The sequence below is a fragment of the Elephas maximus genome, chromosome 2, assembly GCF_024166365.1.
Source record: "Elephas maximus indicus isolate mEleMax1 chromosome 2, mEleMax1 primary haplotype, whole genome shotgun sequence".
Classification (NCBI taxonomy): Eukaryota; Metazoa; Chordata; class Mammalia; order Proboscidea; family Elephantidae; genus Elephas; species Elephas maximus.
The window spans coordinates 221,747,282-221,769,885 of NC_064820.1; the positions used below are offsets into that span (position 1 = coordinate 221,747,282).

The window sequence follows — 22,604 nt, forward strand, 5'->3', positions numbered from 1 at the left end:
TTATGCAGCTATTTTCTTGTAGTTGGACATGTAATCTGTTTACAGTGTCTTGCTATCAAAGCTTTTGCTACCCATCTTCTGCCTGTACTTTTTTGTCTCCATCTCTGTCCATCTGAAACATCTTTATTTCTCTTTCCCTCCAATCTGCATCATTTCTCTCATCCTTCTCAGGAAACCTTTCCACCTTGCATTCATTAAACATGTTTGTGTTTTGAGCAGCCACCAGGTGCCAGAAACTGTGCTAGACACAGGAGACAGAGCAGTCAACAATAAAGTCCATGTCCCTAAGGCCACGAGGTACCTTCTGCTAGACCTTGTTCACAACTCTCCCCTGGTTGCCTGGTTAGTGCTCTGGAATTGCTGTGCTTTAGTGATAAATCAGTCAGTGCTCCCTCTCTTCACTTATGCCCATCCAACACATTTCTTCTGATTCTCTCTGCAGCACTTAGCATGAGGCTTTACAAACTGTGAGTGTTGAGTGTGAAGAGAAACCTCTTTCTCATTAATATGGCTCAACCTCCTTCCCACTGCTCTCTCCTCCCCCATTATATACCCTCTAGTTATTTGTTCACTTCAATTCATCATTGTTAGCTGTGGTGGAGTCGTTTTCAACTCACTGTGAACACAATGAAATGTTGCCCAGTCCTGTACCATCTTCATGATCATATGCTTGAGTCCACTGTTGCAGCTACCGTGCAGTGCCTTCCAGCCTACGGGGCTCTTCAAGCTCTATGTCAGACAATGCTCTATTGTTATCCATAGGGTTTTCAATGGCTAATTTTCAGAAGTATCACCAGGCCTTTCTTCCTACTCTGTCTTAGCCTGGAAGTTCTGCTGAAATCTGTCCACCTGGGTAACTGCTGCTATTTGAAATACCAACTGCATAGTTTCCAGCATCATAGCAACATGCAAGTCACCACAGTACAAAAAACTGACAGTCAAGTGGTAGTCAGTACATAATTACTAAGCACTTATTTACTTTCCAGACACTGTGGTAGGCATTCTGAGAAAGCCAAAGCATTATTTAATAATAATCCCTCAACTAAAAGAGCTCAAAGGTTTAACAACAGTGTGAGAAAAACTTTATCAACTAATAAAGATAATAACAGGCACCACTTATTAGATGCCTATCGTGTTCTGCCTAAATGTAACATACTAGACACAGGACGGGCCTTATCCCCATATTCTAGGTGGCTCAACTGAGGCCTAGGCTCTCAGAAACAGAGTGCAAGGGGAGCACAGAGGGAAGACGAGCCACTATGGCTGGAGTCAACTGGAAAAGGCTCCACACAGGACATACTACATGGGCAGGAACTCAGAGGCTTCTGATATTTGGAAATCTAGACATAGAGGAAAAGGCATCCCAGGTAGCAGAAACCTTGTGAGTAAAGGCCTGGAGTCAGAAATATAATGGGCATTTCAGAAATCGTGGCAAACAGTATGAACTAATATATCGGTTGATAATGCTCAGAGGTAGGCTTGACAGGACTGGGGACAGGACATGCAGGGACATTTCAGGAACTACTGGAAACAGAGACTTTGCCTATATTATTTCATCTAACCCCCTCCTTAGAAGGTCAGTATTATTACCTCCATTTTAAGGATAAAGAAACTAGGGCTTCTAGACAGTGGCCAACTCGAAAACTATGCAGTTTTGAGTCTCAAAATCAAGTTTTTACATTGATGTCCCTATTTGAGCTAATAATTGTTCACAGGTAGATATGATTTCAAACTATCTTCACTTCCGTTTTCCGTTATTATTGCCAATAGTCAGTGATTCACAGTATTCACTTTCACAGAGATGGGTATGAATATCCTGATTAATTAATGTAAGTATTTTAATTATACATGTTCAATTAAAGGTAAAATAAGTAACATGCTTAATTGATGGTAAAAATTTGTTTATGAACAAGGATTATCAGAATTTCCACTATATGTTCTTTACATTCTCTGCCACAGATAATTCCACAAAAATACCAAGATCAGATTTATTTTGAAAACACAATGTAATTCTCTGAGAATGGAAACCCTGGTGGCGTAGCGGTTAAGAGCCATGGCGCTAATCAAAAGGTCAGCAGTTCAAATCCACCAGGCACTCCGTGGAAATCCTATGCGGCAGTTCTACTCTGTCCTGTAGGGTTGGTATGAGTCGGAATCGACTCGACAGCAACGAGTCTGGATTTTTTTTGGTTATAGCAGAGAATAAAATTCAGTTTCTATTATTATTGAAAATAAAGCATGAATATTTCCAAGATGTCCCTATTTCTGGGTAATAACATTTTTCAGAAGAACGGATATGAAAAAATTTTTTTGTAAACCTAAAACTGCTCAAAAAAAGCCTATTTTAAAAAAAACTATAAATCTATACTCTGAAAACAAACTCTATGTAAAAATTATGATTATAGATAATTATATTACCTAAAGGTATACCTAAAGTAATATTTTCAATGAATGAAAGACTGATATGCCTACTCCACGCCAGGCAGTGTGCTCCAAGTTTTTGTGATATCATTTAAAATTCCCCATAATGCTTAAAGACAAGAGTCCCAATTCCCAATGAAACATTAAAAAATATTACTAGTGTTTTCAGAATTATATAGCTTTATTCAGAACAGTCTAAATGGTATTTGAGCCAACTTCTGACTCTAAAACACATATTCTTTCCACTACCCATACTGCCTCCTGTATACATAATGACAAAAACAATGTCTTTTAAATCTGCATTATTTATTTTGGGAAGTGCTACGCTTCTCTCAAAAGATGGTAAAAACATGCTTGGAACTTTGGGGGAGGAGGAGAACAAATGCCTTCAAAGTCAAGTTACAAGTCAAAATTTTAGCACACAAAATATTCCTACTCAAGCTCAATTTGTTTTGAAGTGTGTTTGCTTACTGTATCCATCAGACTTAGCTCCAACAGGCCTTTTAAAAACTTCCACACTTGACATACTCAAGTTATTTTTGTAATGTCTTTAACTGCAGGGGTTTTTAATGCGATGACTACAAGGAGGCCAATGCATTGAGCAATAGTACAAAAAGCACATTCTGTTCTTTCCTATGTAAATCTGAGGATAAATTCTTTTAGATACGAGAGATTTAAGTATCTGTTTATCAGACATATAGCATTGAGCAAATGTGCTGCAAAGGACCTCTTTAAAGTGTTGAAAAGCAAAGACGTCACTCTGAGGACTAAGGTGTGCCTGACCAAAGCCATGATATTTTCAATCACCTAATACACATGCAAAAGCTGGACAATGAATGAGTAAGAAAGACTAAATAAGAAATGATGCCTTTGAATTATGGTGTTGGTGAAGAATATTGTATGTACCATGGACTGCCAGAAGAATGAACAAGTCTTGAAAGAAGTAAAGCCAGAGTGCTCCTTGGAAGCAAGGAAGCGGAGACTTCATTTCACACACTTTGGACATGTTATCAGGAGGGAACAGTCCCTGGAGAAGGACATCATCCCTGGTAAAGTACAGAATCAGGCGGAAAAGAGGAAGATTCTCAACAAGATGGACTGACACAGTGGCTGCAACAATCGGCTCAAACATAGCAATAATTGTGAGGATGGCTCAGGACCCAGCAGTGTTTCATTCTATCGTACACAGGGTCACCACGAGTCAGAACTGACTCGACAGCACCTAACAACAACATATATGAGATATGCAGTAGGTAGCCATTCACTTACACCATTAAAAAAAAAAGAGGAATGTTAAGTCAAGCTCTTTTTAGTAGCAGGTGGCTCCAATTCCCTAAACAAAACAATTGGCCAACCAAAAGAGAGAGACACAGATACACACCAAGTGCCTATGATGCACCTATTCACAACAAACCATCTTAACTTACCCTGACATTCTGGTAGACATATCCAGTAAAATGCTTCTCCATTCTAACTGCTCAAATCTCCAAATTCGTGCTGTTCCATCTCTGCTACCACTTAAGAACCTTAAAATATTCAGAAAAAGATTTTATACTTGCCATCAAGGCCTATAGTGAAAATCACAAGTAAATATTTCTTGATGTAGCTGTGCTGAGTTTCAGGTGAATTAGCAGGCAGTTAATTCAAAAGATAGGTATTTAGGGCATATCTGGGAGGAAGTATCTGGTTTGCTATCATGTGCCTGGCCCTATGAGGCAAAAAACATTTCAAATTCAATTAACAGCTTATGAAACAGATTCAGCTGAAAAGACAATGTACAAGAACTATCTCGCAAAGAAGCATACAGACACAGGAAAACTGTTAGGAGCAAAAGCTCCATTTAAACCATCTTAACTCTAAACTCAAATTAATTCATGCTGGCCAACGTGTAAAACTAAGTCATTTTTAACGCATTAAGCAGTTTAGGAAATTAAGGCACCTAAGACACATTTTTTTAAGAAACATTGGGGCCACAAAAGAAGATATATTTTAAGTGATACCAATTTAGTTACAGACTACTAAGAAAGTTGTTTTGTTTTTTAACTACTCAAACCTAAGGAATTTCACTGTCCTTATACATAATTTATCAGTAAATCAAACATCTAGCCAAGGGTGAGTTACAGCAGAACTGCCTCTGGCCCTAGAAGCCGGCAGAAACAATACTAAAAACTTACATTTCATGGGATTCCTCCATTCCAGACACTCTTCATTCCATTAACATATTTACTAGTAAGTACTTACAATGTACACAGTGAAATGCTAGCTCTACTAATATGTAGCTAATATTTCTGTAATGTTTATAATGTTCTATCTGCCTAAAAACACATACACACATAAACACTTACTTACCTGTCACCATTGTTACAAAACTGGATACTATCAACTTTATCCTAGAGGAGGAAAGGGGGAACACAAACATAAAAATGGTCATCATCTACATAGCTTGTAAATAAAAAATGAATAAGCCTCAGTTTCAGTGTTAGAAACCCATTTGGTTTAACAAGCATGAAATCTGCACTTGTGCTGCTTAACCTCATCATTCAGTTATTGCATGTACTTGTAAATGCAAAGATTCTTAACTATAAGCCTAACAAGGCTATTAAGAGAAAGCTCTTATCTAGAAGATACATTCAGAAATTTTGCTTCTAAAATTAAAGTTCAATTTATAATTAATTACATCTATATAAAAAGTATTAATGTGTGTGAAAGCGATCAAAATAAAGAGTGAAAACAAGGCATTTTCACATTGGTGATTTTTTTTTTTAAAGTGATTTGAATGTACATTTTATCAAATAACCTCACACAAAGCTTCCTATAGGAGAAAAGATGATCAGGCCCCTGACCAACTATCTTAGTTTTCTAGCACTGCAATAACAGAAATACCACAAGTGGGTGGCTTTAACAACCACAAATTTATTGTCTCACAGTCTAGGGGGCTGGAAGTCCAAATTCAGGGTGCCAGCTCCAGGAGAACACTTTCTCTCTCTGTTGGCTCTGGGGGAAAGTCCTTGTCATCAATCCTTCCCTGGTTCTCAGTGCAGGGACCCTGGGTTCAAGGGACATGCTCCACACCCAACTCTGCTTTCTCTCTCACTTCTCTCTTTTTTATCTCAAAAGAGACTGACTCAAGATACAACCTAATCTTGTAGGTTGAATCATGCCTCATTAACAAAACTGCCTCTAATTCTGCCTCATTAACGTCACAAAGGTAGGATTTACAACACAAGGGGGACATCACATTAAATGACAGAACCGTGGACAATCATTCAATACTGGGAATCATGGTCTAGCCAACGCGACCCACATTCTGGAGGGACACAATTCAATCCACAACACCAGCATTCCGGAATACTGACAGTTATAAATCTTAGTATATGTTATAAAATAGCACTGCAATTTCATGAGCTTGGTTAACCCTTTCGTGAAAAAATTATTTTCTGCTTTGAATTTTTTGTTGATACCGTGTTTTCATTAACAGAAGCATACTGAATCATTCAGTGCGTCTGAATTTTTAGGAGGTAGTATGGATTTTTTTCTTGCCCCCTTCCACAAGCCTACCCTAAGTGTTCAGGGGTACATACGAAGTATCACTAATTACATCCCAGGGTCCCCGCCAGGTTCTACTGGTACATATATGTGGCTAATAAAAATTTTCAAAATTTCTACTTTTCCTACCAGAAATTCAGACAGCCCACACAATACCCTGTAAAAACAGTAATTTGCAACACACACCCGTCTCTTAGGTTTCAGTCATGAGGCCCCTGCCTTGAGGCAGCACACACTGTCAGTGGTACAGCAGCTTCCCAATAAACCTCCAGAGGCATAAAAAGTGCTGGGTCCCCTAGAGGTACCCGTGAGCACGAAAGGGTTAAGACGAGTAAACTCACTTGAACCTAACTCACCCAGATCAACTGCCAGAATCAAAATTTTCAGATCAAGGCTAACATAACTATGGCAAAATATTAGCACTGACGAGATCCTATCTGAATTGCCAATGTGATACCCTTCCTCTTTAAGTGCAATTCCCTGTACGCTTAAGTTAAAATTAGGACCTGTAACAATCCCCCTTAGCAACATCTGACTATGTACCAATAGGAATATTACTAATAATCTAAAGAAATTAAAAAGAAATACTTACAGTGTGGCTTTCAAGTTCTGCAATTTTTTCGGGTGCTTCAAAACCCAAAAAATACATTCTGATTACATGGTCAGTACTACCTGTGGCTAAAAACATACCACCTGAAATAAAGACATTAAGGTTTAAACATTCGGCTTATAACAAATACTTCAAGAACTCAAATTTCTATATTAAATCAATAAAGAACTGTTTTAAAACTAAGTCGATTTCAACATATTCATTTTCTAACTCTCTACTTAAAGAGTTTATAAAACTAAAAAAAGTAGCTTTAATAAAAGAAATGTGATTCAATCTGGAAAGGTTCACTATTTTCCTCTGCTTTATTAAGCGTGGCAATGACCTTAAGCACCACTACTCTACGAATGCTTGAACAAAAGGGACTCTGCTTTCTAAACAACTCTACATACCTAAACCTAGCTATGGAATATAAAATTCCCTGGTTGACGTTTCAGATTTTTCTAGAGAAAAAGTCTCTGACCTGTCCTTAACATAAATAAGACGTTACCACACAAGTTCACTATACAAGAAAAAACAAAAGAGGAATGATTTCACCAAGATATTATGTGTGGAAAACAAATTTACACTACCAAAAATCTATATAAACCACATACACATGGGGCACATGGCTCAGGAGTTGTTCATAAGGACACCTTAAGGTTCCTCTTTCTCAGCTATCTCTTATACACCACTGGCTGATCACTATTAGAAATCAGAAAAAGGCAGAATGGAGAAATAAAGAACAAGAAAAAGGGCTAATTAGGTCAGGAGGGATCAGTCCCTAGAGAAGGACATCATGCTTGGCAGAGTACAGGGTCAGCGGAAAAGAGGAAGACCCTCAACAAGGTGGATTGACACAGCGGCTGCAACAATGAGCTCAAGCATAACAACGATTGTAAGGATGGTGCAGGACCGGGCAGTGTTTCATTCTGTTGTGCGCAGCCTCGCTATGAGTCGGAACCGACTCGACGGCACCTAACAACAACAACAATCATAAATAAAGCCTAATTAAATGAACCTCATTTTCCAGCTATCTGATAAAGGGTCTTATCATAATGTGGCCACCTAATAAATGCTAAAATAAAACTAAGAAAAATAATTGCCGACAATATCTTACCAACACTAAAAGAAGAACAAAGCATCTGAACGCCTGGCCTAGGCTTTTCAGTGAACTTCAGAGGACGTGGGCTTTAAAAGAAGAAGATAATTGATTTAAAATACAAGAGTTTAACACATTAACACAGTTTAAAATATTTGTTTTAATCTACCATAATTATTATAGTCACTTCTAAATAGTATACCAAGTAGTTCTTCTGTGCTTTAATCCACTATGAATGGATCTGAGAAGACCCTGTCAAATCTCTATCTTCACAGCAGTTCTACCTCACAGAAACAGCAGGCCTTAATAGGCCCCCGTTTTAAAGTGAGGTGACTAAAGCTCAGAGGGTCTATGTGAACCCATCATAGGCTCTGAAGAGCAGGGTATAGAACCACACTGCTACCCAAAAGAAGTGTAATGCAAGCCACATATGTAACTTTTGATTTTCTGAATCAAGTATCAGTTTTTAAATTTGAATTAGCAATTCAATTCCCCAGCTGCAGCAGCCACATTTGAAGTACTCAACAGTCGCGTGTGGCTAGTGGCTACTGGGCTCGATAGCACAGATCGACAATCCAGGTCTTCTAATTCTTAAATAATCCTGCCTGAATTTTGAGTTATACCCCTAATTGTACATTTCTAAATTTCCGAAATGTGTTACATATATACTATCTCACTTTGCTTTCACAATAAATGTGTCCACAACACAGAACAGCTATTCTTGTATTACATATCCAACTATCTAAACAGTACACATCCTAAACAGTACAATACAGTACATATATTACATATAATTAAGTTGAAAAATGAAAAGGCAACCACAATCCATAATTACTCTTTATAATCACACCGCATTTCATTAGACTAAAGCAGAGTAACACTGTTAACAAGAAAATCTGTTGCATTACTGAAGTCACTTGCCTGAATTTCAAGGATTCTAAATCCCACTGCCAAAAGCAAACCGTCCCATCAGCACCAGTGGAGACCATGTATCTTTGAGAGCCTTTGGCCATCGGGCTAAACTAAAAAGCAATAATATACACAATTCAGCTTTTAGAGCAGCTACTGAAATGGTAGTTTAACAGTTTTTCAAAATTAACTTCAAATGACTAAATAAAACACAGGAATTCCAAAATACAGGTACTACTATTCTAAAAAAAAAAAATTATCACCTATAAAAAAGGAAAGCCCTTCTTATGTTAACAAATGTAACGTGATCTCAGTAGAAATAAGGATTTTCAGAACTACTGAACAAGAACAGCCAGAAAAACTTTTAAAACAGAAACCATGAAGATCTAGCTGTTTATCTGATATAAAGCATATCACAGAGCCTAGATAATTAAAGCCATGCAGTTTAACAGGTACAGAATGACCACCAGAAGAACACGAAGTCCCAAACTCGGCCCTAATGCAAGACTTAAATATAAAGATACTGTCACAAATCAGTGAATGAAATCAATGAACCCAACTGTATTGGGACCACTATGCAGAAACCTGGGAAAAAATAAAACAGGATCCATTCTTCAAACTGTACACACCAAGATAAATCCCAAATGGGTCAATGATTTATTTAAATCATTAAAAGTTCATTTGTCATTAAAAACTAAAGCATAGAAGTATTATAAGAAAATATGAGAATTATATTTTAACTGCATAACCCATTGCTTCAAATTGATTCCGACTCATAGAGACCCTACAGGACAGAGTAGAACTGCCCTTAGGGTTTCCAAGGAGCAACTGGTGGATTCAAACTGCTGACATTTTGGTTAGCAGCCATAGCTCTTAACCACTACACCAACAGCGCTTCCATTTTAACTTCGTAATCAGCTTAAAATTTGTTATTTAGGACCTAAAAAGACATTTTACCAAAGATGATACACAAATTGCCAACACATGAAATGATGCTCATTACCTGCTAGAAAGAAACAAATTAAAACCACAATGAGATACCACTTTACCCCCACTAGAATGGCTACGATTTAAAAAAAACAGACTATAACAAACACGGGTGAAGGCGTGAGAAAATCAGAACCCTCATGGAAAAGCTGCTGTGGAAAACAGTTTGGCAGTTGCTCAAAAAGTTACTTTACCATGCTTGGTAAAGGAGACGGTCAGCAAAAAAGAGGAAGACCCTCGGATGAGATGGATTGATGCTGTGGCTACAACAATGGGCTCAAGAATAACAAAGACTGCGAGGTTGATGCGGGATCAGGCATTGTTTCATTCTCTGTACACAGGGTTGCTGAGTCGGAACCAACTCAACAGCACCTAACAACAATTGCCTTACCAAACATGATGCCCTTCTCCAGGGACTGGTCCCTCCCGACAACATGTTCAAAGTACATGAGACAAAATCTCACCATCCTCACTTCTAAGGAGTATCCTGGATGTACTTCTTCCACGACAGGCTTGTTCATTCTTCTGGCAGTCTGTGGTATATTCGATATTCTTCCCCAATTCCATAATTTAAAAGCATCAACTCTTCTTCTGTCTTCCTTATTCACTGTCCAGCTTTTACATGCATATGATGCAACTGAAAATATCACGGCTTGAGTCAGGTGCACCTTAGACCTCGCAGTGACATCTTTGCTTTTTAACACTTTAAAGAGATCTTCTGCAGCATATTTTCCCAATGCAATACGATGTTTGATTTCTTGACTGCTGCTTCCATGGGCGTTGATTTTGGATCCAAGTAACATGAAATCCTTGACAACTTCAATCTTTTCTCCGTTTATCATGATGTCGCTTATTGGTCCAGTTGTGAGGATTTTTGTTTTATGTTAAGGTATCATCTATACTGAAGGCTGTAGTCTTTGATCTTCATCAGTAATTGCTTTAAGTCCTCTTCACTCTCAGCAAGGCAGGCTCTGTCATCTGCATATCATAGGTTGTTAATGAGTCTTCCTCTAATTCTGATGCCACATTTTTCTTCATACAATCCAGCTTCTCAGATTATTTACTCAGCATACGATTACTACAGTGAAAGGATACAAGCCTGATGCACACCTTTCCTGATATTAAACCATGTATGATCTTACTAGGCAAATGTATTGTGACCAGAGGTTAATAATGGTTACAAGGGAGGGTTACCAGGGAAAATGGAGAAATCACTGTTAAGAAGCATTTGGTTTCCGTTTACGATAATGGAAAATTCGGCAACAGACAGTGGTGATGGTTGTGCAACATAACTCCTATAATTGGTGTTAATTTGGCAAACGTAATCTGCATTTTTACAACAATGAAAAAATTGTGTATAATAAAGTACCAATTGTGCTCCACAAAGAAGTTAAAGAAATGAAGATTGTTTGGTCCTACATCATCCAGAAAGAATTAAAAGAGAGAAAAATAGAAGAAAAACAAAATAAGCAAAGGGGTAATGCCAGCAAAGGTCCAAAAGTGAAAAGGAATATGGTATGTGATAGGAATGGAAAGATCTGTATGAATGAAGTATCCATTTGTATATTTAACACATGTTCCCAAACAGCTGTAATGTGTGTGTGTGTGTGTGTGTGTGTGTGTGTGTGTGTGTGTGTGTGTTAAAATTCACAAAACATAAAATTCACCATTTTAACCATGTTAAGAATACAAATTCAGGGGCATTCAGTACATTCATAATGCTGTGCAAACATCACTACTATCTACTTTTAGAGCTAGTGTTTTATAAGCTACACAGCAACTTCTTGGGGCATTTTCAACTAATTTTCTTAGATTTTTTAAGCAGCCAACCATACTATTTGAAATTATAATTTTATACCTTCCTTTTCAATATTTATACATGTTTCTTTTCTCTTGCCCGGTGTTAATCACTAAGACAATGTTGAAGAGCTGCAGTGATGGTATGGATTCTATCCTAATTTTTTATTTTGCATTACTTTAAAGCCACCATAAAAGTTGAAAGCCAAGTACAATGAACATCCCATATAATGGTCACCAAGATTCAACAATTGTTAACATCTTGCCACATTTGTCTCGCAGTAGAGATGGACAGACATAAACTATCTGAATCTAAGTTGCAGACATCATGATGCTTGAACACTAAAACCCTCAAGCTGTACAATTATCTGTACTCAAGAAATTTAATATCAATAAAACACTATTATCTAATATACAATCCATATTCAAATTTCCCCAATTTTTCACGTATCCTTTACACTTGTTTTTGTCCCCTAAAATCAGAACCCAAATCAAGGCTCACATATCGCATTTATAGTTGTCACATATCCTTATACGACAGTTCTCCCTTTTTTTTTTTTTGCCTTTTATAACACTGAACTTTTTGAAGGATGCAGACATTTCACAGATTTGTTCTCAACATGGATTTGTCTCACTGTACTACACAACAGGATTCAAACTAAACATTCTAGACAGAAATACCAAATAGGTAGCAAAAGACTTTTAACTACAAATTCAGTGAATTTAATAGTTACAGGTCCATTCAGATTTTCTTTCAAGCTTGTTTTTGTGTCAAAAGAGTTTTTGTAACTTTTATTTAAATTTTCTAATTTTCTGCATCAAGTTTTTTAAAATATCCTCCTTCTAACATCTGAAGGGTCTGTAGTGATGACCCTTTCTCAAGTTTGATAATGGTTTCTCATGACATTTTTTTTTCTTGATCTCAGTCATCTACCAATATTTTTAGTCTTTCTAAGAAGTTGGTTTTGTTCATCCTCTCCATTGTTACACTTGCTTTTTATATTTTTAATTTCTACTCACTCATAATTTCCTGTCTTGCCTATTGTTTGTTCTCTGCCTTTTCACTTATTTTTAATATAATTTTTACTGAAATACAACGTAAATACAAGTTTGCATAAGTGTACACACCCTTAAATTTTCACAAGGCAAACATACCCATACCATCAACACTCAGACCCAGAAAAAGAACATCTTCATTCGTTTACAACCCTAAAGGGTAACCACTATCCTGGTTTCTAACTACATAGTTTTACTTGTTCTTGAATTGTATATAAATGAATGATTTAGGACACACTCCTTTGTTTCCTTATTCTTTTTTTTAATTGTGCATCAGGTGCTCACAATCATTAGCCATTGGAGAAAGGCAAATCAAAACTACGATGAGATTCCATCTCACTCCAACAAGGCTGGCATTAATCCAAAAAACACAATAAATGTTGGAGAGGTTGTGGAGAGACTGGAACACTTAGACATTGCTAATGGGAATGTAATATGGTACAGCCACTTTGGAAATCGATTTGGCGTTTCCTTAAAAAGATAGAAATAGAACTACCATACGATCCAGCAATCCCACTCCTTGGAATATATCCTAGAGAAATAAGAGCCTTTACACGCAGATACATGCACACCCATGTTCACTGCAACACTGTTTACAATAACAAAAACATGGAAGCAACCAAGGCACCCATAAACGGATGAATGATAAATAAATTATGGTATATTCACACAATGGGATACTACACATCCATCAAGAACAATGATGAATCTGTGAAACATTTCATAACATGCAGGAATCTGGAAGGCATTATGCTGAGTGAAATTAGTTGCAAAAGGACAAATATTGTATGAGACCACTATTATAAGAACTCAAGAAATAGTTTAAACAGAGAAAAAAATATTCTTTGATGGTTACGAGAGCGGGGAGGGAGGGAGGGAGAGGGATATTCACTAATTAGACAGTAGACAAGAACGATTTTAGGTGAAGGGAAAGACAACACACAATACAGGAGAGGTCAGCACAACTGGACTAAACCAAAAGCAAAGAAGTTTCCTGAATACAACCGAACACTTCGAAGGCCAGCGTAGCAGGGGTGGGGGCTTGGGGACCATGGTTTCAAGGGATATCTAGGTCAATTGGCATAATAAAATCTATTAAGAAAATATTCTGCATCCCACTTTGGAGACTGGCATCTGGGGTCTTAAACGCTAGCAAGTGGACATCTAAGATGCATCAATTGGTCTCAACCCACCTGGATCAAAGGAGAATGAAGAACACCAAAGACACAAGGTAATTATGAGCCCAAGAGACAGAAAGGGCCACATAAACCAGAGACTACAACAGCCTGAGACCAGAAGAACTAGATGGTGCCTGGCTACGACCAATGACTGCCCTCACAGGGAACAAAACAGAGAACTCCCGAAGCAGCAGGACAGCAGTGGGATGCAGACCTCAAATTCTCACTCAATAGAAGACCCGACTTAAGTTGCAGTGGGATGCAGACCTCAAATTCTTGTAAAAAGACCAGACTTAATGGTCTGACTGAGACTAGAAGGACCCTGGAGGTCATGGTCCCCAGACCTTCTGTTAGCCCGAGAGAGGAATCATTCCCAAATCCAACTCTTCAGACAGGGACTTGACTAGACTATTAAGACAGAAAATGATACCGGTGAGGAGTGAGCTTCTTGGATCAAGTAGACACATGAGACTATGTTGGCAGCCCCTGTCTGGAGGGGATAAAAGGAGGCAGAGGTGGACAAAAGCTGGCTGAATGGGCCCGGAAATACAGGATGGAAAGGAGTGTGCTGTCTCATTATGGGGGGAGTAACTAGGAGTATATAGCAAAAAAAAAAGTATGTATAAAATCTTGCGTAAGAGACTGACTTATCTGTAAACTTCCACTTAATTTTTTTTTTTTAAAGCACAATAAAAATTAAAAAAAGAACAGATTAGGCACAGAGAAGCCAGCACAGATGGGGGAAGGAGGTGCCACATGGAGATAGTCAGGGAACCAAGGATCACACGGGCTGCGCAAGCTGAGACAAGGACTTTTCCCCAGAGCCGAGAGAGAGAGCCTTCCCCTACAGCTGGTGCCCTGAATTCGGACTTCTAGCCTCCTAAACTATGGGAAAATAAATTTCTGTTCTTTAAAACCAAAAAAAAATTGTGCATTAGGTGAATTTTACAGAGCAAATTTGCTTCTTGTTCAACCATTTATACACAAATTATTCTTCTGGCATTGGTTGCAATCACCATAATGTGTCAACAATCTCCCCTTCTACCCCTCGGGTTCCCGTTTCCGTTTGTCCTGTTTTCCTGTCAGCTTTGCTTTTGGGCAGCTGTTGCCCATTTGGTCTCACTTACGTGACAGAACTAAAGGTCGCATTCCTCGCCTGTTATTGTTTGTTTTATACACCTGCATAATTCTGGAATGACTTCAGTTCTGAGTTAAAACGATGTCTGAGGGCCATAGTCTCAGGGTTCCTTCAGTCTCTGTCAGACCATTAAGTCTGGTCTTTTTTTGTGAACCTGAATTTTTTCCTACATTTTTCTCCTGCTCTGTCCCGGACCCTCAATTGTGATCCCTGTCAGAGCCATAGGTGGTGGTAGCCGGGCACCGTCTACTTCTGCACTCAGGTGGTGGAAGCTGTGGTATTTGTGGTCTTAGTCCTTTTGACTAACATTTTCCTCGTGTCTTTGGTTTTCTTCATTCTCCTTTGCTCTGGACAGGATAGGACCAGCAGATGTATAGTACATGGCCATTCACAAGCTTTTAAGACCCCAGGCACTACTCACCAAAATCTCATGCACAATAATTTTTTAATGAACTATGTTATGCCAATTGACCTAGATGTCTCCCAAGACCATGGTCCCCAGCCCTCAGCCCAGCAACTCAGTCCCTCCTTCAGGGTGTTTGGATGTGTCTAAGAAGCTGCTAAAGGAGCCCTGGTAGCACAGTGGTTAAAACAATTGACCACTAACCAAAAGGTCAGCAGTTCGAAACCACCACTGACTCCATGGGAGAAAAGATGTGGCAGTCTGCTTCCATGGAGATTTACAGTCTTGGAAAACTTATGGAGGCACTGAATCAACCTGAAGGCGGTGGGGTGGGGTGGGGTGGGGTTTGGTATGAAGCGTCTACAACTTTCCTTGGTCTCACCATGTTGAGTTGCCCTGTAACGTATACGGTCTTTCCCTTCACCAAAGTTACCACATACCTACTGTCTAGTGATTTCCTCTCCCTAATCCTCCCCTTCCTCGTAACCATCAGATTGTTTGTGTGCAAACCTTTTCCTGAGTTTTTACAATAATGGTCTCATACACTATCTGCCCTTTTGTGACTGACTTATTTCACTCAGCATAATGCCCTCCAAATTCATCCATGTTGTGAGATGCTTCACAGATTCATAACTGTTCTTTATCATTGTGTAGTATTCCACTGTGTGTACCATGGTTTGTCTATCCCTTTATCTGCTGAAGGGCACTTAGGCTGTTTCCATCTTTTTATTGTTATGAATAATGCTGCAATAAACATGGGTATGCATATGTCTATTCGTGTGACAGCTCTTCTCTAGGATACATTCCTAAAAGTGAGGTTACTGGGTCATATGGTATTTCTATTTCTAGCTTTTTAAAGAAGTGTGTCTTATTTCTTTTGCTCAAGGATTTGTTTGTAAGAGTCATCCATATTACAATGTGTATTTCATTCATTCTCGCAGCTCTAATATTCCATTGTATTATACCACGTTTTCCTGTTGGTGGACATTTGGGTTGTTTCTAGTCTTTGGCTACCACAAACAGTGTTCCTATGAACATTCTTGGACACGTCTTTTGGTGAACTATTACACATTTCTGGTGAATAAATACCTAAGAGTGGAATCACTAGGTTGTAGGGTACGCGTATTTTTAGCTTTAGTAGACAGAGCAGTTTTCTGAAACAGTTGTACCAGCAACGTCTGAGAGTTAACAGCTGTTCCACATTCTCATCAACACTATGCACTGTCCGTCTTTTTAATTCTTTAACTATACCCATTCTGATGGAAATATGGTGGTATCTCATTGCAGTTCTTGTTTTTGTTCTTTTTTTTACTTTACAATGTTTTAGGTGAAAGTTTACAGGACAAATTAGTATCTCATTCAAAAATTTAAACATAAATTGTTTTCTGAAACTGGCTGCACTCCCCGTAATGTATCAGCACTCTCCCCTTTTCCCTTTACACCCTGGGTTCTGCATGTCCATTTATCCCGTTTTGCTGTCCCTTCTGGACTTCTCAAGTCTGCTTTTGGGCAGGTGTTGCCCATTTGGTCTCATACACTTGAAAGACCCAAGAAGCACGTTCCTCACATGTGTTATTCTTTTGTAAGCCTGTCTAATTTTTGACTGAAAGGTGAGATCCAGGAGTGGCTTCAGTCTGAGTTAGAAGTGTGTACAGGGGCCACAGTCTCAGGGGTCCTCTAGTCTCTTATCAGGCCAGTAAGTCCAGCCTTTTGTTATGAATTTGCATTTTCCTGTACCTTTTTCTCCCACTGTCTGTTACCCTCTACGGTGATCCCTGTCAGACCAGTCGTCCCTAACTTCCTGAGAAATACACTTGGATCACTGAATTTCAGCCGTTTTTATTATGTACATTAAGAATTACAAATTTCCTTTTAGCACAGCTTCAGCTGTGTACTAGTCACCTACTGCTGAATAGCCAATTACGCCAAAAACCCAGCTGCTGAAAACACTTATTTTCTCCCAGGTCAAGAATTTAGGAGCAGGGAGGGCGGGAAGGTGGGAGAGGGGTATTCACTAATTAGATAGTAGATAAGAACTACTTTAGGTGATGAGAAAGACAACACACGATACAGGACAGATCAGCACAACTGGACTAAACCAAAAGCAAAGAAGTTTCCAGAATAAACTGAATGCTTCCAAGGCCAGTGTAGCAGGGGCGGGGGTTTGGGGACCATGGTTTCAGGGGCCATCTAAGTCAATTGGCATAATAAATTAAGAAAATATTCTGCATCCCACCTTAGAGAGAGGCATCTGGGGTCTTAAACACTAGCGAGCAGCCACCTAAGATGCATCAATTGGTCTCAACCCACCTGGATCAAAGGAGAATGAAGAACACCAAGGACACACGATAACTAAGAGCCCAAGAGACAGAAAGAGCCACATAAACCAGAGACCCAAAGAGCTACATGGTGCCCAGCTACAACCGATGACTGCCCTGACAGGGAACACAACAGAGAGCCCCTGAGGGAGCAGGAGAGCAGTGGGATACAGACCCCAAATTCTCGTAAAAAGACCAGACTTAACGGTCTAAGACTGGAAGGACCCCGGTGGTCATGGCCCCCAGACCTTCTGCTGGCCCAGGACAGGAGCCATTCCCAAAGCCAACTCTTCAGACAGGGACTGGATTGGACAATGGGCTGGAGAGGGATGCTAGTGAGGAGTAAGCTTCTTGGATCAGGTGGACACTTGAGACTATGTTGGCATCGCCTCCCTGAAAGTGAGAAGAAGGGTAGAGGGGGTTAGAAGCTGGTGAAATGGACACGAAAAGAAGAGTGTGGAAGGAGGGAGCGGGCTGTCTCATTAGGGGGAGAGCAGCTGGCATTATGTAGCAAGGTGTATATAAGTTTTTGTGTGAGAGACTGACTTAAAGCACAATAAAAATTAAAAAAAAAATTTAGGAGCAGCTTTAACTGAGTGGTTCTGGCTCAACGGGATGGAGGACATGTTTCCAAATTGGCTTATTCATATGGCCCCTAAGACCTTTCCACAGGGATGTTTCAATGCCCTATCAATATGACAGCTGGCTTCCCAATCCAAGAGGATAAGCCAGAACTGCAATGTCTATTACTATGCAGTACTGGAAGTCACACTATATCATTTTCCCTATATCCTATAGGTTACACAGGTCAACCCCATTCCATGTAGGGATTACAAAGAGATGTGAGTTCCAAGGAAGTGTGAGTCACTAGCTGCCATCTTGGAGGCTGGCTATCAAACGCTACTTCCCACAAGTTTTAATATGTAATATTTGCATTATTAATCAGTTCCAAATATTTTGAAGTTTCTAGGAAATTACAGGGGTCATGAGTTATTAGGTACAATGTCACACAGGCAAAGTTTATTAATCGTATTGTTCAAATCTATATTTTTAATGACACACTGTTCTTTTGGCTAATGCGGTAGAGATGTGTTATTCTCCCATTATGATTATGGGTGTCTGTTTCTCCCCATAAGTTGTCAATTTTTGCTTTATGCATTACAACGCTATTAGTCAATGGATACAAATTTAGAGCTTGTCTATCTTCCTGTTCAATGAAACCTTTCGTCATTATAAACTGTCCCTCTTCTAAAAATTATGTTTACCTTAAACATCACTTTTAGATATTAGACTGATAGCTATGAAACTAATACACACTGATGTACACCATCATGTAAAGATGTTTCATCAGCCCTCTTATGGTTAATGTTTACAAGATGTTTTCCATCCTTTATTTTCAACCTCCCATTATATTCTTATATTGAAGGTAAAGCACATCATTGGGTTTTGTTTTTTAGTTCAGTCTGAAATCTTTGTCACTTATTTGGACCACTTAATGCATTCATGAGTAATATAATAATTGCAATGAAATTTAATGATATCATAATACTGTCACACATACTTTGTGTCTTTTTCTCTCCTTTCTTGCCTTTTTATTTTTCATTATCCAGTATTTTCCCTCTATTAGCTTGGTAGTTAATTTTTTTTTTTTATTTTTTGCTATTCTTTTAGCTGTTACCTTGAAGATAACAAGCATCGTTATCATATTAAAGGTCTAATTTAATTTTGTATATTCCACTTCTCAAACAATGCAAAGATCTTAGCTACTCCAGTTGCCTCTTCCAATAAACATGCTACTATTGCTATTGAGTATTTTAATTCCATATATATTTAACAACCCGGAAGTTATTTAGTCATTTTATAAAGTCAGTATTTATTTTCATTTACTCACATATTGATTCTTTAACTCTTCATTCCTTCTTAGCATTTCCAAGCTTCCATCTGGGACCATCTTCTCTACCTAAAGAACTATTTCGAACTCCCTTTAGTGTTGTTCTACTGAATTTAAGTCGTTTGTGCTATTCTTGATTTTGTCTAAAAATACATTCATTGCACTTTCATTCTTCACTAATACATTCAATAGGTTCATAATTTTTGACTGGCCATCATTTTCTACTGGCACTTTAAAAATGTCACTCCTAGAAAGAAAAATTATCACTCCTCTGCCTATTGACATCCATTATTTCTATTGAAAAGCTAGCTGTCAGTCTTAGCATTGCTCCTTTGTTTATCTCTTTATCTTTGGCTTTTAAGTTTCATTGTGATGTTTGCCTATCTGTAGTTTTCTCTGTATTTATTCTGCTCGGGGTTCACATTTTTCCTTGAATCTGTGGCTTCAAGTCTTTGGTGTATTTTACAAAACTTTCAGCTATTATCACTTCAAGTAAAGCTTTTGCTTCATCCTCTCCTTCTCAGGAATTCCAATTACATATACTATATACCTTTGCGCCGTATTCTATCTCTTAAGCTCTTTTCTGTATCTCTTTGCACCGTATTCTCTTTTCCGTGTATGCCAAATTCTTCTCTCTGCACTTTAACCTATTTATTTTCTTCTGACCTCACTTCCAATTCACTAATTTTCTTTTCAACTTTTTCAGTTGTGTCTAATCTGCTGTTAAAGCTTCTATTGAACTCTTAAATTGTTATATTATATTTCACTTAAAGAATTTCCTTTTTTACTAACTTCTGTATCTCCTGAAATTGTTTATTTTTCTTTTAATTACTTGAATAAGCATAGATATTTTCAAGTCCTGGTTTTTTATCCAAAACATCCAGTGTCTGGGTCCTCTGAGTCATATTTTCATCATCTCTTTCTCCCTGTTTTGGTCATGACAGTCTCCTTTTATTCAGTGTCACCATTATTTATGAAAAGTCATAAAGAATTTGAGGCTGCATATGCTACCTTCCTCTAAAGTGACTCCTGCTTCTAGCCTGCAGGTAAGTCAAGTGGGCCAGCAATCCCAAATCACCTTAATCCATGAGAATTATGACCATTTGAAGCTGGGCTACAGTTTCTATAAAGACTAGTTTATTTCTGATTCTCTCTTACAAAGATGCAACTTTTCTGGTTCCCAACCTCTAGACAAAGGTTTTTACCAAAATCCCTTCTCCTCAACAGACCCTTAACTCCAGTTTTTATCCTCCCACAAGCCCCCAAGTGTGCCCAAAGTTCTACTAAACTTCTCAGCCACCTCCTCGGAATTGGCAAATATCTCCAAACATGAGGCTCCCTTCTGAGAGAGATCCTTTTCTACTGGATCCTGACTCCGTAATTCCTCATTATTTTTTTATCTTTGCCTATCTTTTCTAGACATTCCTAAGAGGAACTGGTGAAAGCCAGATACACATTATTTTTTATTCCTGAAGAAATGTTCATTTGCTACTCTTTTAGACAGACAAAAGACTACCTCTGATTGTGGCCTGGCTATGCCTTATTGCTAATATTTCTCGGAATGTAAATTTTATAAGAGATAATGAATAATGCTAACCTTAAGAAAGGTATATTAACAGTGATTACTTCTAGATGGTAAGATTACGAAAGTTTTATTTGCTTTTATCTGCTGTCTGAATTTTCTACAAATAATATCACTTGTACGACTTTTTTAAAATAAACAGAAGAGAAGCCTTTACTAAAAACATGGCTTCTATATACCATTATTTTTTTATATACCATTAACAACAGGACAAAGAGCATCAAAAAGATTAAGAACTAAAATTACGTACTTGTTTGGCTCTGAACTTTGAAGTAACCATTAGCAAATAGATTTTTCAGATACATTTGTGAGTAAAAATACGTAAGTGCCTCCATTACCAAAAGAATGGATTTCCGGGAAGATCAGAAGTCCAATCTCACACACTCAAGAGCTCCCTAATAGTTTTAAGACAACCAACCTGTCAAAGTATAATTAAGTTTCCTCATTTTCTGCTATATTGTCTTTAAGTTCGTATCAAATTACAAAATGTTAACTCCGGAGGAGGAGGCGGGGCCAAGACGGCAGAGTACTTAGATGCTCCCTGTGGTCCTTCTTACAACAAAGGCAGAGTACTTAGATGCTCCCTGTGGTCCTTCTTACAACAAAGACCCGAAAAAACAAGTGACTCGATTATATATGACAATCTAGGAGCCTTGAACATCAAAGCTAAAACTGAGGAGTCAGGCTGAGCGGCAGGGGGAGGGAGAGACAGTTCAGAAGCAGCGAGGATTTGCCAGACCTGATCTAGCCAGCACCCTGTAGCCTGGATCAGCCAGCACACACAAGCTGAGGCAAGCAGTAGCACTCAGGACATGTTTTTCACTCCAGGAGAAACCAAGCAGTGGAGGGTCTGCTCAAGCCTCTGGAACCAGGGATAAGCGGCACTAGTCTGTGGAAGTTTTGTGTCTAATCTACCACACGGGACCAAAAAAATCCTTCCCCCCTCTGGGAAGTACCTCTCTCCCGTTTACCCGCCGCTCTCTCCCATCTCTACTCCGGTCCGGTCCAGCTTCAGTGATTGCCGGGCCTCCTGGGCCAGAAGTGCAACCTGTCACATGCCCCAAGCCATTCCCCAGCTTTGGAGAGGGAACAAATTAACAAACAAGAAAAAACAATCTGCCGGCTCCCCTAAGCTGGAAACTTAGGCAAGGCACAGCCCCTCTGCCTAGGCATAAGGGGTCCACGAACTTTGAATGCCTTTCACCCCTGCCTAGACCTGTGTGGGCCTATTTCAACAGCATAGGCCCTCATTAGCACAGTACAACAGGGTATATGCCTGAAGCCTATTTTCAACTGCAACAGCAAAGGGGGAGTGGCAGATTCGTGACATATGACACTGCCCTGCCCATTAAGCAGGGTCCTCACCTACCCACATCAGGGGCCTGAGGACTGGTGGCTCCACCCACTCCAGCTAGCCAGGGGTCCAAGAATAAGAGGTGTCCCTCAGTCCTTACAACCAACAACACTAGGTACCCAAAATCCAGCTGCAAAAACCACCCACCTACGCGCACTAAGGAACACGGACATGCCTTCCACCCAGGCACTCAGGGGCAGCCATCAGACCCCTACCTTACTCAGCACATAACCCCCTTTAATGGCCAGATACCTGTGCCTACTCCAATCACCCCTACGTAGCCCTTCCCGTCTAGGATTGTACGTGAGAGTGTACACCACGCACTCAGTGATCGAC

General features: G+C 39.0%; 1 protein-coding gene across 3 annotated transcripts in view; it reads right to left on the minus strand.

Annotated features, from left to right (window-relative positions):
- The window catches only part of BRWD1 (bromodomain and WD repeat domain containing 1), a 134,249-nt gene that overhangs the window by 87,804 nt on the left and 23,841 nt on the right, over positions 1-22,604 (minus strand). For 2 of the 3 annotated variants that reach the window (XM_049874858.1, XM_049874857.1), the window contains exons 9-13: positions 8,577-8,677; positions 7,674-7,744; positions 6,560-6,660; positions 4,771-4,811; positions 3,849-3,947 (exon numbers count right to left, since the gene is read on the minus strand). In XM_049874858.1, coding sequence (XP_049730815.1) covers positions 3,849-3,947; positions 4,771-4,811; positions 6,560-6,660; positions 7,674-7,744; positions 8,577-8,677 — 413 coding nt within the window. Of the gene's footprint in view, positions 1-3,848; positions 3,948-3,980; positions 4,065-4,770; positions 4,812-6,559; positions 6,661-7,673; positions 7,745-8,576; positions 8,678-22,604 lie in introns of those variants that run through there. The other variant, XM_049874859.1, reaches the window with a different exon arrangement.